This window comes from Drosophila subobscura, chromosome J (assembly GCF_008121235.1).
Source record: "Drosophila subobscura isolate 14011-0131.10 chromosome J, UCBerk_Dsub_1.0, whole genome shotgun sequence".
Lineage (NCBI taxonomy): Eukaryota > Metazoa > Arthropoda > Insecta > Diptera > Drosophilidae > Drosophila > Drosophila subobscura.
This window is the reverse complement of record NC_048532.1, coordinates 22,174,529-22,189,450: the sequence shown is the minus strand read 5'-3', so window position 1 is coordinate 22,189,450 and position 14,922 is coordinate 22,174,529. Positions and strand designations below refer to the sequence as shown.

At 42.2% G+C, this 14,922-nt stretch overlaps 1 protein-coding gene across 3 annotated transcripts in view; it reads right to left on the bottom strand.

Moving 5' to 3' along the window:
* LOC117894905 (eukaryotic translation initiation factor 5B) overlaps positions 1 to 14,922 on the bottom strand; it is a 50,958-nt gene that overhangs the window by 9,645 nt on the left and 26,391 nt on the right. The window contains exons 8-9 of one of the 3 annotated variants that reach the window (XM_034802198.1): positions 11,451 to 11,612; positions 8,573 to 8,682 (exon numbers count right to left, since the gene is read on the bottom strand). In XM_034802198.1, coding sequence (XP_034658089.1) covers positions 8,575 to 8,682; positions 11,451 to 11,612 — 270 coding nt within the window. In that variant the 3' untranslated portion in view covers positions 8,573 to 8,574. Of the gene's footprint in view, positions 1 to 8,467; positions 8,683 to 11,450; positions 11,613 to 14,922 lie in introns of those variants that run through there. The other 2 variants (XM_034802197.1, XM_034802200.1) reach the window with 2 other exon arrangements.

Here is a 14,922-nt window from a genome sequence, read left to right as displayed (position 1 = left end):
ATGAGAACTCACTTTGGCGCGGGGGGAATCGGAATTGGAATTCCTGCGACGATCAGCATGAAATGTGCGCATTAGTCTTGGTCAACGCCAGGGACCCAAAGCCTCAACCCAACTCCAGCTTGAGATACAATCCCCAACCCCAAACGAAGCTAATTGAATGCTACAGATACAGAGCCACAGACAGATACAAATGCGAAGAGCCTTAACCCATTGGGTAGCTGGAAATAAATAAATACCAAAGCAGCAAAAATTGCAGTGGACTGCCATTTCCCAGAATTTAATATAGGGAATTTTCCTCCATCTGGAAATCCCTTTTCATGTTTGGAATCCTATTTTAATAGGAAAGTTATTAAAGTAAATTAAAATAAATATATTCATTGGAAAATCTTTTTACTGAATTCGGTAGAATTTTTGCGATATTTTTACGATATTTAAAAAACTCTATTAAAAAAGCAAACATGCAATTTCGGGAAAACCCCTTTATATAAATATAATAAACTGTAGAAAAGCTAACAAAATGAATTTCTGTGTTTTCTATTTTCCATTTGGGTGTTTTTTCTAAGTAAACGTTTTTATTTTGATAGCAAAACGTTACGGATTCCATTTTTATAAACAGAACCAACTTGGCCTCTCAAAAAACTCTTAAATTCTGCCATTCCTTTCCTTCCATTTATTTTAAATATTTAGTTCTGATATGAAACTTTCTTTCAATCATCAATAAGACTTCCAAGAAAGTTCAAAACTATTTAACAAAATTTCTTAGAAGGAGAAACAGTTGGATGTTTTCCTAAAATCTATGGAAATTCTTGTTATTCTTCACATTGCTATTAGTTTTGGTTGCATTTTTCCAAAGAAAGCTTCTATAAACTTCCATTATTCGCATTCAGCATCGCCAAAGATGCCAATGGGTTAAAGATCTTTCATATTAAAGGCAATTCCCAATGCCCGCTCACACAAAAAAGCAAAAGTGTGTTGTTTTCTGTCGCTGATCTTGATTTTTGAATCATTATATGATGCGCATTCACAGATTACAAAATACAAATTCCATAAAAATAAAAACCCAAAGTAAAAATAAAGAAAGAAAAACAATAAAATATATGAGTATATATCACGATTGTCTGGGGTCTGGTTTGTGCTTTTCGGGGCTTATGAGACATCTGCAGATGAACGCAGCGGGTCTCCATCTACCATTTACCCCATTCCCCAGTCCCCGTCCATTCTCCTTCCCCCATTCTCCATTATCTCCATCATTCAGGCTCCAATATTCCATTTGGAGATTCGTTCGGCTGTCGGTATTTTGTGCGGCTACTGTTTCGAATTTCTCAAAGTCGCCAAATAATTTTAATGATCTGCCACTAAATTAACTTAAGAGCCACTCCACTGCTGATCTTCGCTTTGCTGTTGTTTCTTTTCTGCTGTTTTTTTTTGTTTTGCCACTGGAAATGATTTATGGCACATTCCAAAGAGCAGACTAAGCTCTAGAGCTGTGGCTACTGCTTTGCCTTTGGGGCAAGCACAGATATTCGCACAAATGCGTAAGGTTTAGTTAAAGATCTTAGGGTTAAAAGGAGCCAGCGTTTGGGAAGAAATAGGATTTAGCTCATAGAATGTTTCGTTGCTGAAATAGCTAGAAATTGTTTGGATAATGTGAATGGAACCATGCAAATGGTTGGTATTTTGCGACCACATCAATGGATTCATTAGCTGCCATAATATTTCTAAAATATAATATATTTTGTTAAGAAAGTATGCAGCAACTGGGGACAGAAAAGGTATTCTCAGTTCTACAAGAGCATAAATTGTTTCCGTGACAGATGGACTATTAGTTAAGTCTCAGAACTTATTGATTGCAGATGAATCCATAATCTACTAAAACTGATGTACTATGACCAGGAAGACTCTTTTATGTTCTTGCTTACTTAAATATTGAGTAGAAATTCTCCTTCCTAAATGCCTTTCTTTTGACTTAGCTGCTGCGTAAGCACTTGAGTGATAAGAGTGGGATCTAAAGATGTCATTATTCCAGCTATCATCGCACTGAATGAGGAATTGCAAAGACGCAATGGTGGTATTAATTGTTTAAATAGAAAGTTATTTAAATAACTAACCGTAGCTAACTTGTATCCCTATTTGAATATCACATTCTTTTGCCATTTAAATGATTAAAAAGAGACTACTCCTTGATTTACTTTTAGCGCCAATCCAACCCCTTTTAATTGTCGGAAAAGTTTTAAGAATCTAATTATTGTTGATTTAATTCCTAAACTCTTTTATTATTTAAAGGAAAGCTATAATCTTTCTTGAAAATTGTGGATTTAATCATCGAAATCTTTTTGAGTTTGAGAGTTTTATTTGAAAGGTTTATAAGACACCTACACCAATGTGTAGCTAATCTGTGGCACTATTCTAATTGTTAGAAAGTGTAATTCAAAGGTAAAGCTTTACCATTCTCTGAAACACTTTGTCTAAGTACACTTCCACCTCTTGTTAAACTTTTGGCATCACTTCAAAGTAAGGCATTTGATGGCAGAAAAGTAAGAGTAATGTGAGAAAGTTTCAATTGCCATTGACATGAGAGCAATGCAGCACATCTTAATAAACTAGAGAACTAGGGACACACTATATGGTATATATAGGATGCTGACACAACAGTAGATTGATATTTGATAAAGATGGACGTGTAACAGGGAAAGACACTCACCAATTAGATGGAAAACTTCTACAAGTGCTGCGCCAGAGTATTTCCTTCAGGGTCTTCGAGTGCGATTTGTTCCTTCGGGTTCTTCGTAAACGACTCAATTGATAGATTGGATGGTTGAAAGTTCTTACGGGGAGCTCCCGCTCTCGTTTTATTTTATTTTTGTTTGATATTCAAGAATAATTGGATGTGCAATTGTGCTTGGAACTTCTTTAGGCTTTGAGTTGTTTTTAAGTTTCGATTTTTATGCTTGGGCTGGCATTCGTTTAGATTCGAGGGGGAGAGTTGTTTTTGTTTCTTAGTTTGTTTTTTTTGCGGCAACTGTACTTTTGCAGCGCCTTTTAGTTTAATTTGTTTGTCGATTAATTGATTAATCCGATTGGATTTAGGCGATATTTGCCACTAGAGTTTTAATTGTAATTTGATATTGATGCGATAAAATATTTTTAATTGTTTTAATTGATATTTAAATACGGTACGTTGGTTTTTGTGTGGGAGGGGGTTAAAACACTTTTGGGGGATGCACTTTCTAAGGACTACCCATACGCAGGGGTGTATCCTTTACTTTTGGGTTCCTGTTTCGCGTTTCTGTTTCTCTCCCGTTTTTGAGACACTTTTTATATAGTATATCTGCTGACTGCCTGACTGACTGTTCCAAAAGTATTAGCTTGGAAATTTTGCAGCTGAAGGAGATGCCACGTTGAATGCAGCCTGACGCTTGTCCAATGACTGAGGCACCAATGCACGACTCTTGCATCGTAGTTGCAGCAGCCAGCAGAGGCTCCTTCGGACGCCACACGAGTCCCCACTCGTTGCGCGGCACACGACAGGACAGGACCACGAGGAGCTGTTCGTGCTGCACGCTGCGTGGGCACTGCGACTCCGCCGTTCGTGTGGCGGCGGCAGCGGCAGGCAGCAGAACTTCGGACTAATCCGGAGACTGCTGCTCCTGTTCCGTCGTGGTCCTGTTGCTGCCACGGGGATCTCTTTCTGCCACTGATTTGGCTGCTGACACTGCCCCGCCACCCCCCGTGCTGCTGCAGCCAATGGGGCAACTGCTTTCAAGGTCAGGCTCCCATACATTTGACGGCCATTTTGAATGCACATGCCGCCCACATGCCACACCCCCCGTGCCCCCCAGTGCCTCTATGGCACTGCTGCTGTCTGCATTTCCTGCCCAATGGCGCTGCCTCGAATGTCCTTGCCTCAGCGTCGCCCTGGCAACATCCTTCGGGTAGGCGTAACCTCGACATTGACTGCCACCGGGGGTTGCAAGGTCGCCCAGCTGATGGCCAGAGTTGCCGCAACACACAGCACAGTGCAGCAGCTGTGCAATCGAATGATTCGATTATGGGATGGCAGAAGATTGTTGCGCCTCCCGCTCGCAATTAAATTCGAACTGTCATTTCATTAACAGCCCCAGCCACAGCCCCTGCTCCTGGCCCCTGCCGCTACCCCATTAATTAATCAAGAAGAAAAACAATAAAGATTTCAATATTCGATGCCCGAAACGACATCCGGTCGAGCAAATGCGGCACCAAATTTGGTTGCCACTTCACAGCGAGGCAACACCATATGGAAAGAGATATCCAGATAAAGATATCTACAGACATACATACATATAGATATGTATCTATATTTGTATACTTATATCTTATAAGAAATATTCGAGCAATGAAAGTTGAAGTGCTTAAAGAAACGGAGGGACTTTTGTTGGTGGGTACAAAAATACTTTTTGATGGGATACTTTTTGGGAAGAAAATATATTTAAAGGGTAGATATTTCAAGATAATATTTCGAAGATATTGGTAACTGAATGTAAGTAATGGTAATGATAAAGTTAATATGGGTGCTATTAGTCATTGGATACCTCCACCAAGTAACTCTAGAAAAAAGGGAACCCATGAAAGCTTAAGGCTGATTACCGCCCGTTCCAAAGAAAGCCTTGCCTGGGCTGTGCACAACTCACCTTATCCTGCACACTCCTGGTGAAAAACGACCTGAAAAGTAGCCAAAAAACAAACAATTATAATACTTAGCATCAAAACATAATTAATTAGGCATTATTATAAGAATTTAACTGTCTCCCTCAGTGTGAATGTTAATGATTCTAAGGTGTCCCCTTTCTACAGTTGATATATTTCCCCATAAAAAAACATAGACAACCAGCAAAGCCACTAGAGCCATCTCTCATCCAAAGCTTATAGTGTATTCCCAAATGGAATGCCAAAGGTTCCCTTCCATCCATCCATTCATTCCCTCCATTGTTGTGGCACACAAAAATTGAAATGCCAAACAAAATGTTGAATCATTTGATCGCATCGTTGCCACAAAAAAATGGTCTGCCATTCAATAAAGACACAAAACAGCACACACACACACAAACACACATACAATATAAATATATACGAAAAGCGTATAAAAATACGTACGAAAAAAAAAGCAGAATAAAAATAAATGAAATTTCATTGAATGTTTCTCAATGAAAAAAAAGCAAGCGAAAGATGTATCAAAGTTGAGGTCTGAGTTGAGGCTTTTCTGGCTGCTGCAATAAATTTTCGAGTGTCTGACGTCACAAGTGTCCTAGATAATCGCTGTGGCAGAGTGGCTGTGTGGCAGCAGTGGCTGTGGCTGTGCGGCAGAGAGAGCTAATGTGTTGGTGGCATCGAGGTAAATCGCATAAACATGAACTCGGGGGCAATTTTCGACAGCAAACAAGAACAAACACACGCACGCACGTGCAAAAGAATACGAAAACGAAAAAATCACTTGCTATTTATTTGGAAAACATTCGGAGAACGGATGTTCGTTCTTCTTTGGATTTTGGATTTCTAGCCTTAAAGCAGATCCGTTCCCAATGCCGTTTCCGCTTGACGTCGTAATTGATGGCAATGGGAAGCACTGTAAGCACTTTGTGGTGGGATTTCCGTAGAAGAGGTAAAGGCGAAGGGGGAAAATGGCAATTTTTGAATATAATATGCAACATTTTGTGTTCCCCTGAAGAACGTTTATGATTTATCCAATTTTCCTGCTAAGTAGAATGGAGTAATTGAGCAATTCAATTATTTGAATTTCATTTTTCTCTTTTAAAATTTATTTGTATTAGTAGTTTTCGGTTAAAAGGAATTGTTTTTTTATATTTACACATGTAATTGGGGGGGATATCTTTCAATCTTTTATTCTTGAATCGAGTCCAATCCCACCAAATCCAAATAAAAGCTAATTTTTATACTTGCTATTATTCTGAATGAATTTTTGTAAATTTCCATTTGACTTTTATTTCTCCTTTCCATTCATTACACACACACAGAAAAAAAGAAAGAGAGGGAGAGAGAAATTGCTGCCCAGGGACGTAGCAAAGGGGGTGGGTTTTGGGATGGCCATTGCCTGCTAAGCATTTAAGCGGGCTTGCTCAAGTGGCCCTGGATTGAGTTGTCCTCGACATCCACCTCCTTCACCCAACCCCAACGCAAGCCCCAACCCCGGCCCACCACCATTCGCTTCGTTTTTCTCAATGAACCAATGCCGCCCACACAATACACAATACACAATGGGAGGCAGCAGTCAGCAGTGTCGTTGGGGGACGAGACGAGAACTTACCTACCACAGCCGCAGCGCCTGTTGCCCTAGTTCCACACGCAGAGCCCTTTGTGGATGCCATTTTGATGGGTTTCGCCTTGTGAATGAAAATCAACGTGGAACCTCGCTCTATTCGCACACACTGTGTCTCTTTCCCGCGCGCGCACTCTCTCTCTCTCTCTCTCTCTAACATTTTGTGACGGCATTTATAACGGTTTGGGGGTTTCTTTTTTTGCCAGCCGATACGTTGGGCAAGGGGTCGCGGGGTGAACAAGTCATTCTTGAATCTACTACACGCACACACTCGCAGCTGCAGAGGGCCATCGGCAGCAACTTTGTAGGTGTGTGTGTGTGTGTTCCAAGGCAATCTTGGCCAAGAAAATCAATGAATGAACATGGAGACACGTAGCCAACGATGTACATCTATGCGTACATATATTTTACTCAATGAAAAGAACACTCACACTCACTTGATGCGCATTAAATTTGGCCAAAAGAAAAATCCTCCTAACAAATTCTTGGCGCGCACCTAACCTCACACCGACACAAACACTCGCGCACGGGCACCTGCTACGTGCCAAAATCAACGTAATACGATATTAAAACACATCACATGAAAATATACATATTATAAATGCCGAATTTATTGCACAAAATCATATTACTGCACTTGTTATTACGCACTTTAACTTTTATTGCACTTTTTCCAATTGCATTCCTCTTTGAACAGGCATTCCGATCATCACTGTGCATTGACGTGGCAGGGCTGAAGAATAACCAATGCAAAGATATCGATATGCTGCAGGCGCTATGGTTATGTTCAGTAATCTTGCTAATCAGTACAATTTGATGGCTAAGACAGTTTTTCGTTTGTTGTTGTGATATCTAGATGAAAAATTTTGTTAAATTTACTTTTCAGCATAATTTTAAATAATCGATATGCTGCAGTTGTTGACCTCGGTGCATTCGATAGTTGCAAGATCTCAGAATCGTATCTGCTGCCTTGCTACCTAGATTGTTTTGTAATTATGAGCTTAATTGAATGGATCATATAGCTTATTCCTTTCAAACTGATCGGTAATTTCGTTTTTTACGCATCGATATGTTGCCTACCTTCTTTTCGTGCAATCGATAGCCATCACGATCATGGAGCAGTGTCTGCAGCCCTGCCCGCCTGCCATTTTCAATTGTTTTTTCCTGGAAATTTCTGTTTCAAGCATCCTATTTAATGGTTGCACTTCACAAAACATTACCTCGAGGACAAAAACCCGGACCCGGGCACACTTGAGCTCATTCAGGACAACGCAGCAGCACATTTGAAGGACTCTTGCAGGCAGCATTTGCGTCATTCACAAAAACGGCTCTGGGACACGGCTTGGCTCTGCCTGTAGTCTGTACATGCGGCGCATAGCTTTTTACATACCATACCATACCGATGCTGCGACACAATCGTCCTTCCCAGGCGCAGGTTGAACGAACTTTCGGTCTGACCTAGTTTTTAGGCTGCACCAGCCGCAGTAGCAGCAGCAGCAGTCCGTTGCCAGGCGGTCGCGACGGACGACAACGACGGCGTCAGGCTCGCCATTCATCGGCATCCTTGTCGCGTTCAATGACACAGCCCCCCAGAAGCAGCAGTAGCAGCATCATCAGAGGAGGAGGCTGAGGCAGAGCCCACTGCGGTGGCGTGGCTATGAATGAAAAAGGGCAGCAGTGGCTGGCGGCTGCTGTTGCAGTTCTTTTGCGCATGCCAAGTGGGTCAATACCCTAAATGGAGGCTAAACCCCGAACCCAGGACCAGACCCCGCCCCACACGTCATGCGTTCCCCAACGCTGTGACGTCACCAGTGACACAGTTAACATTCATGTTGGTTTTTTGTTGTTGTTGCTTTAGTTTTTCGAGTACAACGTATCTTTTTTTCATAAGCTTTTATTTCTAGGTGGCTTTAAACAAAAAAATCGCTGGCAAAATTTGTATTTTTCTGTTGTAAAAAGCGTTTCACAAAAACATTTGATTTAAAACCATTAACACAATTTGTAAGCGACGATCACGACGACAACGACCGTGTGCGGGAGAAGGAGGAGGGACTAACTGCTGTAAAATATATTTAAAAAAAGGAGGGAAAAGAAACCTAAGCTAAAAAGAGGATCCTCTGGAGGACACACCACAAGCGCACAGTCTGTAAATTGTTGTTGAATAGTAATAGTAATAGTAGATAGATATATCGCAATCTTCTCTTGTTGTACGTTATGTTTTGTTGCTAGTAATTTTGGCAAATATTTTTAATGTACATATAGATTTATAAAATCTCAAAGAGCTTTTTCAGTTCCACCATCAAGGCCCAATCGGCCTTGATCAGGTCATCGCGGAAGTAATCCTTGCAGGCATCGATGCTCTGGCGGGAGATCTGCAACGGAAGGAACAGAAGAAAGGAAAAATCAATTGGAAATCCATCACTCAAGTGTGTCTATAATATAAAAATGCATATTTATGGCACACTGCGCTACACATAAATCATTTCAGCATTATAAATTCCATAAATGAATGTATAATTGGAACGTGCCAATTGTCATACACAGAGAGAGGCAGAGAGATCGATCCATGGAGTGGGGCGGACTGCCAGGATGCGGACAAGCGGGCGGGCTGCTCCATCAATCAAGCAACGGGGCGGCACGTGTCGGACGGGGGCTCTTTCTCTCTCTCCCCCGACATATGGCGCATAACAATTAAAAATCATTTTTAAACAATATTTTTTTTTGTTCGTTGCTTTGCGTATCCGATTCAGCTTTATTTTTTAATGCCTCAGCAACAACGCTTTATCGAACGAAGCTTTTGTTTTTAGTGTCGCCATTTTTTATGGCGCTGCCTTTTAATGCGTTTTATATTTTTAATGTGTTTCACGTTTATGGAAGGAAAGACTACGACTACGAGACTCCGACTCCCCGAGACTTTATGAATAGTTTTTACTTTCGTGCCGATTACAGGCCCTTGATAAAGCCACTGGCACTGTGTCTTCCACATTTATTCTTTCCGTTTAATTATTGCTTTTTATTGTCCGTATGTTTTTATTTTCATTTTTGGCGTATCGCATATTAATTAGGGCCCCACCGATCAATGGTTTGATTGTACGTATACATATATTTATGGCCTAGAGTTTCGCACAAAAGATTTCTTTAAACGATAAGTGTGGAGAGGGTCTGCTCTCAAGGAAGAGTCTGTATCTGTGTCTGTGTCGGTCCCTCCATTTATGGCCCGTGCATACGAAAGTAGCCTTTTGTTTGCAGCTTTTGCCAGAGTTGAAGGATATGGCAGCAGAGGCTGTTAAGTAGTTATTTATGATATAAATAAAGGGGAAACCTATCTGATCGCACTCAAACTATCCTTAAATCCCAAACTGTTATTACGTTTTGCTGATTGCAGCCTGCAGCTCGGTTTGCAATTTGCATTTCATTAACTTTTCCGGCAAAGACCCATCAGGTGCGACACTAATCCAATCATTCTACACTAATTGTATCTATTTTTGGCTACATTTAGCTGCCCAAGCATAAAAGGCCTTGCCCAATTTTTGGATTATAGCCTGCCTGCCCCACAAGGCTGAAACAATAGTTGACCTCACATTGACTGACATGCGGTGATGGGAGATGGGAAATGGGGCGGGTTTTATACTCTATTTTTGGGTCGACAAATGCGTCATCGCGTCATCTCATTGAGTGGATAAAAAGAGCAAATTAAAGTCCGAAAAAAAACGCCATGCACCGAGAACCCGAGAACACATAACTGGGTCGAGTGAGAGAGAGAGAGAGAGAGAGAGAGAGAGAAACTGGGTTAACACACCAACGCCAGCGACTGGGACTGCCTCTGCGACTGCGACTGAGAGATGTCAATGAACGCGGCGAGTGCCCCGCTCCGGTGTCATTGCAAGTGCATTCCCGTGGAAGGTGAAACGTGACGTCAGTGCATCAGAGACCGGGTCAAAGGGTGGCTTGGCCACATAAGTACTGTACATCAGGTCAGCCATGACATAATACTCTTTCATGGCTGGGCTGGGCTGCGGGACATTGAAGTCTATAAATAGAAACGAGATGAATCGAGGCTTTGCCACCCACTTGATGGCTATTGATGTGCCCCACAGCCTTATTATTCAATTTGGCAGAGGCCTAAAAATATCCACGCGGCAGCATCCACATCAGCCATTAATTGAATCAAAATGAAAGCGAACTCAATGAACAATTAGTGGAGTAGAAAGAGGGAGAGAGGGAGGCTTTCTTTCTGCACACTGACGTCACTGATAAGAGAGGAAATGGATTGAAAAATTAAGTTTTGCCATCGATTCAATTCACTGACGTCAGTGGCAGTGCTGCGTAAGTAATTGCTAATCAAATGATTGGAATAAAAGGAAGTTCCACAAAGACACTGGGCACCACTTAAGCCCCTACCTCTCACCCACAGTTAAGTCGTCATAGCCATACCCCACCCTATATTATCTATAGCTATACCCACTGCTCCTCTTGCCACTGCCACTGCCACTGCTTTTGCTTTGGCTGTTGCTGCCACTTAACACAACTTGGCCATGTAATTTGATAAGGCGCCAAAGTTTAAGTGCCCTTCCGAAGGTGTGGGCCTAGCCTAGCCCAGGCCAGGCGCCTGGCTATAATGTGCACCTGGCACCGCTGACAACTTTGGCACTTTCCCGATCTGATTGCCTTGCGTGAGAGAGCAAGAGAGAACTTAAGTGATGGTCCGACAAGTGACATAATAATGGGTTCTGCTGACGGGCAGTAACACTCTCGTTTTAAAGGTTAAACATTGTTTGTCGATTCCATTTGATTGGTGTATTAGTTCTAGAGTTCAAATGGCTTAGCAATTGACAGTGACATTGGCTGGTAGTGGCGCTTTAATTGCACCGCTTACACTCTCACTCTCTGTGTTAGATTTGATCAGATTTGTACCCCAGGTACACGTAGCCTCCCCTGCTATCTTCCACGTGATATTTTGTGTTGTTTTTGTAACTACGAGCCCCGACAAATGCACTCCACACGTATCTCAAGTTCCAAGTAGACTTTTCCGCTCCTGAATCGAAATTAAATTTATGGCCACGGCAGAAGAAGAGATCCGGCGATCCTCAAGTGGCCCTCAAGGCACTTCATTCACTTCACTCAGAACTGATCGACTTACCTTGCTCACGAGCATGTCCTCGGCCTCAAAGTGTCGGCCAAACATCTTGGGCGATTCACCGGGTATGGGCTCGATCTTGATGCAGATCTCCTGGCCCTTTCGTGCCGAATCAATGTTCTTGTGATTCGATTCAATGGACGTCACGATGCCAATGTCCACAAACTGCAACGAAAAATATAAAGAGAGAAAGAGAAATTGTGAAAGTGTTTTTTGTACTGAAGGGTAAAGCGGCGTTGGGACTTCCGCATGTCATTCATTGAATCGCCGATAAGTCGCGACTCGCCAACTCATTTGGTATGCCCTCCCAGCCATAAAATAGCTCCACGTTAAGCGTTTGCCAAAAAAAAAAGTAGAATAGGGCTTTGAGGATGGGCACTGGGGAGTGTCTCTTATCAGCCACATCTGGCCCAAGTTTCAGGTGTGGCTGGCCGGGCAGGCAGGCACTTCCTCAATGCCACAACTGATAAACACAGCCCAACCCCACCGCATCTCTCATCCCATGCCATCCGCAGTTGTGGGTGGGATAGTTCGCTGCTCTGGGAAGTCTCTTCTTTTCTTTTTTTTGGTGTGGCGGGGTTTAGATAACACCCAAGAACCGACACCACTTGTGCACTGGCAGAAAATTATGATATTTGCAAAAAAAGGCTTTTAAAATATATAGCATCTACATTTGAAAAGATATAGCCACCATATTTGGTAGACGCACATATAGTACCATAATTCAACGATCCTCCAAGAATCATTACGATTGGACAACTTCTAGTAGAAATACAAAAATATATGAAATTTTTTCTACTTCTACATTTTTCATATTATTTACTATTTAGAATACTGATCCCCCAATAGTTCTCCACGTTTTAGGTATACAAAAATATGTCAGTTTAAGTTTTATTTATCATCTCTCTTTGATTCCCTAATTTCTCTCTGTGCATATGGGGGGCAGCTCCTATCTCGATGGCCTAACAAAGTCATTGAACCAAATTGTAACATGTTTGTTGTCGTAACCCGTTTGCACTCAACGGCAACGGCAACAGCAAAAACAACAAGAGCTGCCGCCGCACAGGAAACTGTTGCCAACGCCGCTGCCGCCTGAGCGTTTCCTGTGGGCGCCCCAATGGCGGCCACGTCGCTGTTGCTGCCAGCGTTGCCGCGTTCGTATTTCATTCAAACCAAATAAATTATTGAAATTTTGATGCCCTTAAAGAGTGTGAGGGTATTATGCGGTTTGAGAAGGTGTTTGGAAAGGCAGCGGCCAACTATGCTGGGCAGATGAGTCTCGGGGGAGAATGCATCTGCTTTATATCTGCTGATCATTGAATCATGCAACTTTTAGAGGAAAATCTTTAGTTTTGATCTGATTTAATTTGTTTTCCGATCATTTTTTACATCATTTTCACATTAAACCAACGAAATTGTATCAAAAACTTAGCTTCAATCGCTCTTATCTATGATCTTTTTGCAATTTAATCTTAGCTCCATTGATAAAAGTCCATTCTTTGCACCAAATCGCATGAATCCCACAGCTGCCATGGAAATCATCGATCTTCTAGGGTATCTGAAGCTTCGGTTTGCCCAAGCTAGTTTTTCCCTTCGGAATACTATTTTTTTGGCTTGTTGCTATCGGTGCAAATAGCTACAGCACATTTACACACTCACACACACTCTCAGAATGGAGAGTGTGTTCAGGAGGGGGGCATAGGCATAGGGTGGGGGCGCATTTGTCACCATTTCCTGTCGTTGATTACTCATACGCCCCGTTCGACGACCGTCTTCCTCTTTCGACAACGACTGCCTGCTGGCTGCTGCCTGCCTTCTGCCTGCTTTCTCCTTCTCCTTCTCCTCCTTCGAATGTTCTTCGACAAAAATTTTCATTAAATGTGTTAATTTATTTCCATTTCCACACAATTTTTTCTTTCAACATTGCGCCGCTGCTGCTGCTGCCGCTGCTGCTGCTGCCGCTGCTGCTGCTGCCGCTGCTGCTGCTGTTGATGTTCGCTGCGAGTAGCTCTGGCAATTTTCGTCTTTTATGAGAGCAACGAAATCATGCACGAGAGTGGGGGGTGGGGCAATATTTATGATACAAATGATGGAACAGAAGGGAGGAGCAGAAGTAGGAGAAAGCAGGAGGTGGAGAAGACAGACAGCCGGGGGTACGAGGTGGCTGTAGGACCAGGAGAATACTAAATTTGTACCATCTGATGAGAGGATAAAATTGATGGCTTTGTTGATGCAAGTGGCCTACAAAAATATGAATCATTCATTCATTTATTCATGAATTAAAATGCATTTTTGGCAGACTTGCTCGTGGCCCTAAAAGATTAATAAAGAAAGGAATTATGGGAGAAAGAGCTCCTTTTTATGGCTAGTATAATGCCTATTTTTAATCCTCCGTAAAACTAATTGTTTAATTATTATTTCCTCTCTCCGCTTGTGCATTTTGGTAGCCACCCAAACAAAAATTCTTTATTGGGGCATCGAAGCGAACAAAAATTCGATGACGATGCTGGGGCGGCTCGGATCGGAACGGTCGTCTCGTGAGGCTCCCACCATAAAACCCAAACAACAAGTTGACTATGAAAACAACATTTTACATTCAGCTTTTTTGTTGTTGTTGTTCGTTTTGGTTTTCGTCTATTTTTTCTGGCCGCTGCACAGACGACCGTCTGTCGGTGTCTGTCTGTGTATTGGCGTTTATCTAAAAATATGATTTATATTTTTCATGCAGACCGGATGTCGTCTATTTTTGAAAAATAAACCCAAAAAAAGCAACAAAACAGCCATGAATGAACCGAAAACATTAGCAGCAACCAAAAACAACAAAAATCGAATCGGAAAAATGTTGAAAAATGTTTGATAGAGCCACAAATGGTCGTAAATAAATATGCAGATTGTGTGATATTTTATTTGGAGTGTAAACACCATTTTTGGTGACACAATTCTAGCGCGGGAAATGCCTAATTAAATTGTGATATTTACCCAAGAAATATCTAAAACTTTGACAACGTCATCAGTAAAGGTTCCGCCTTCGCCTCCAGCATTTGTGGCCTCCTTCAACAAGAAAAAAAACAGTAGCCTCTCCATCAACAACATCAATTTCTTTCAATCTTTTGGGCTTCCAGTCTTTGGGTTCTTAGCGGTCTAGGAGGAGGCCTGGTACAGCAAACATGCCTACGTCATGGTTTTCGAGAGAGAGCGCTGCCAGCGGGAAGAACTTGTCGCTGATTCGAGTGTTTGGCCAGCGACAGAGAGAAGGGAGCCCTCACATTTGAGGAACATCATCATTATGAACATGATCACGATCAGAGCCGAGAGCAGCAGATAACCCCACTCATTGCTGGCGAGCCGCAGAGGCTGATGCTGCTGCCTGCTGCCCACAAACATTAAAGAGGAGGAAACGACAGATGGATGGGTGTTTGGGAGAAGAAGAGTGGGAGAGAGCGTCAAGAGATTGAGTGCAGCAGGGATGGAGAAT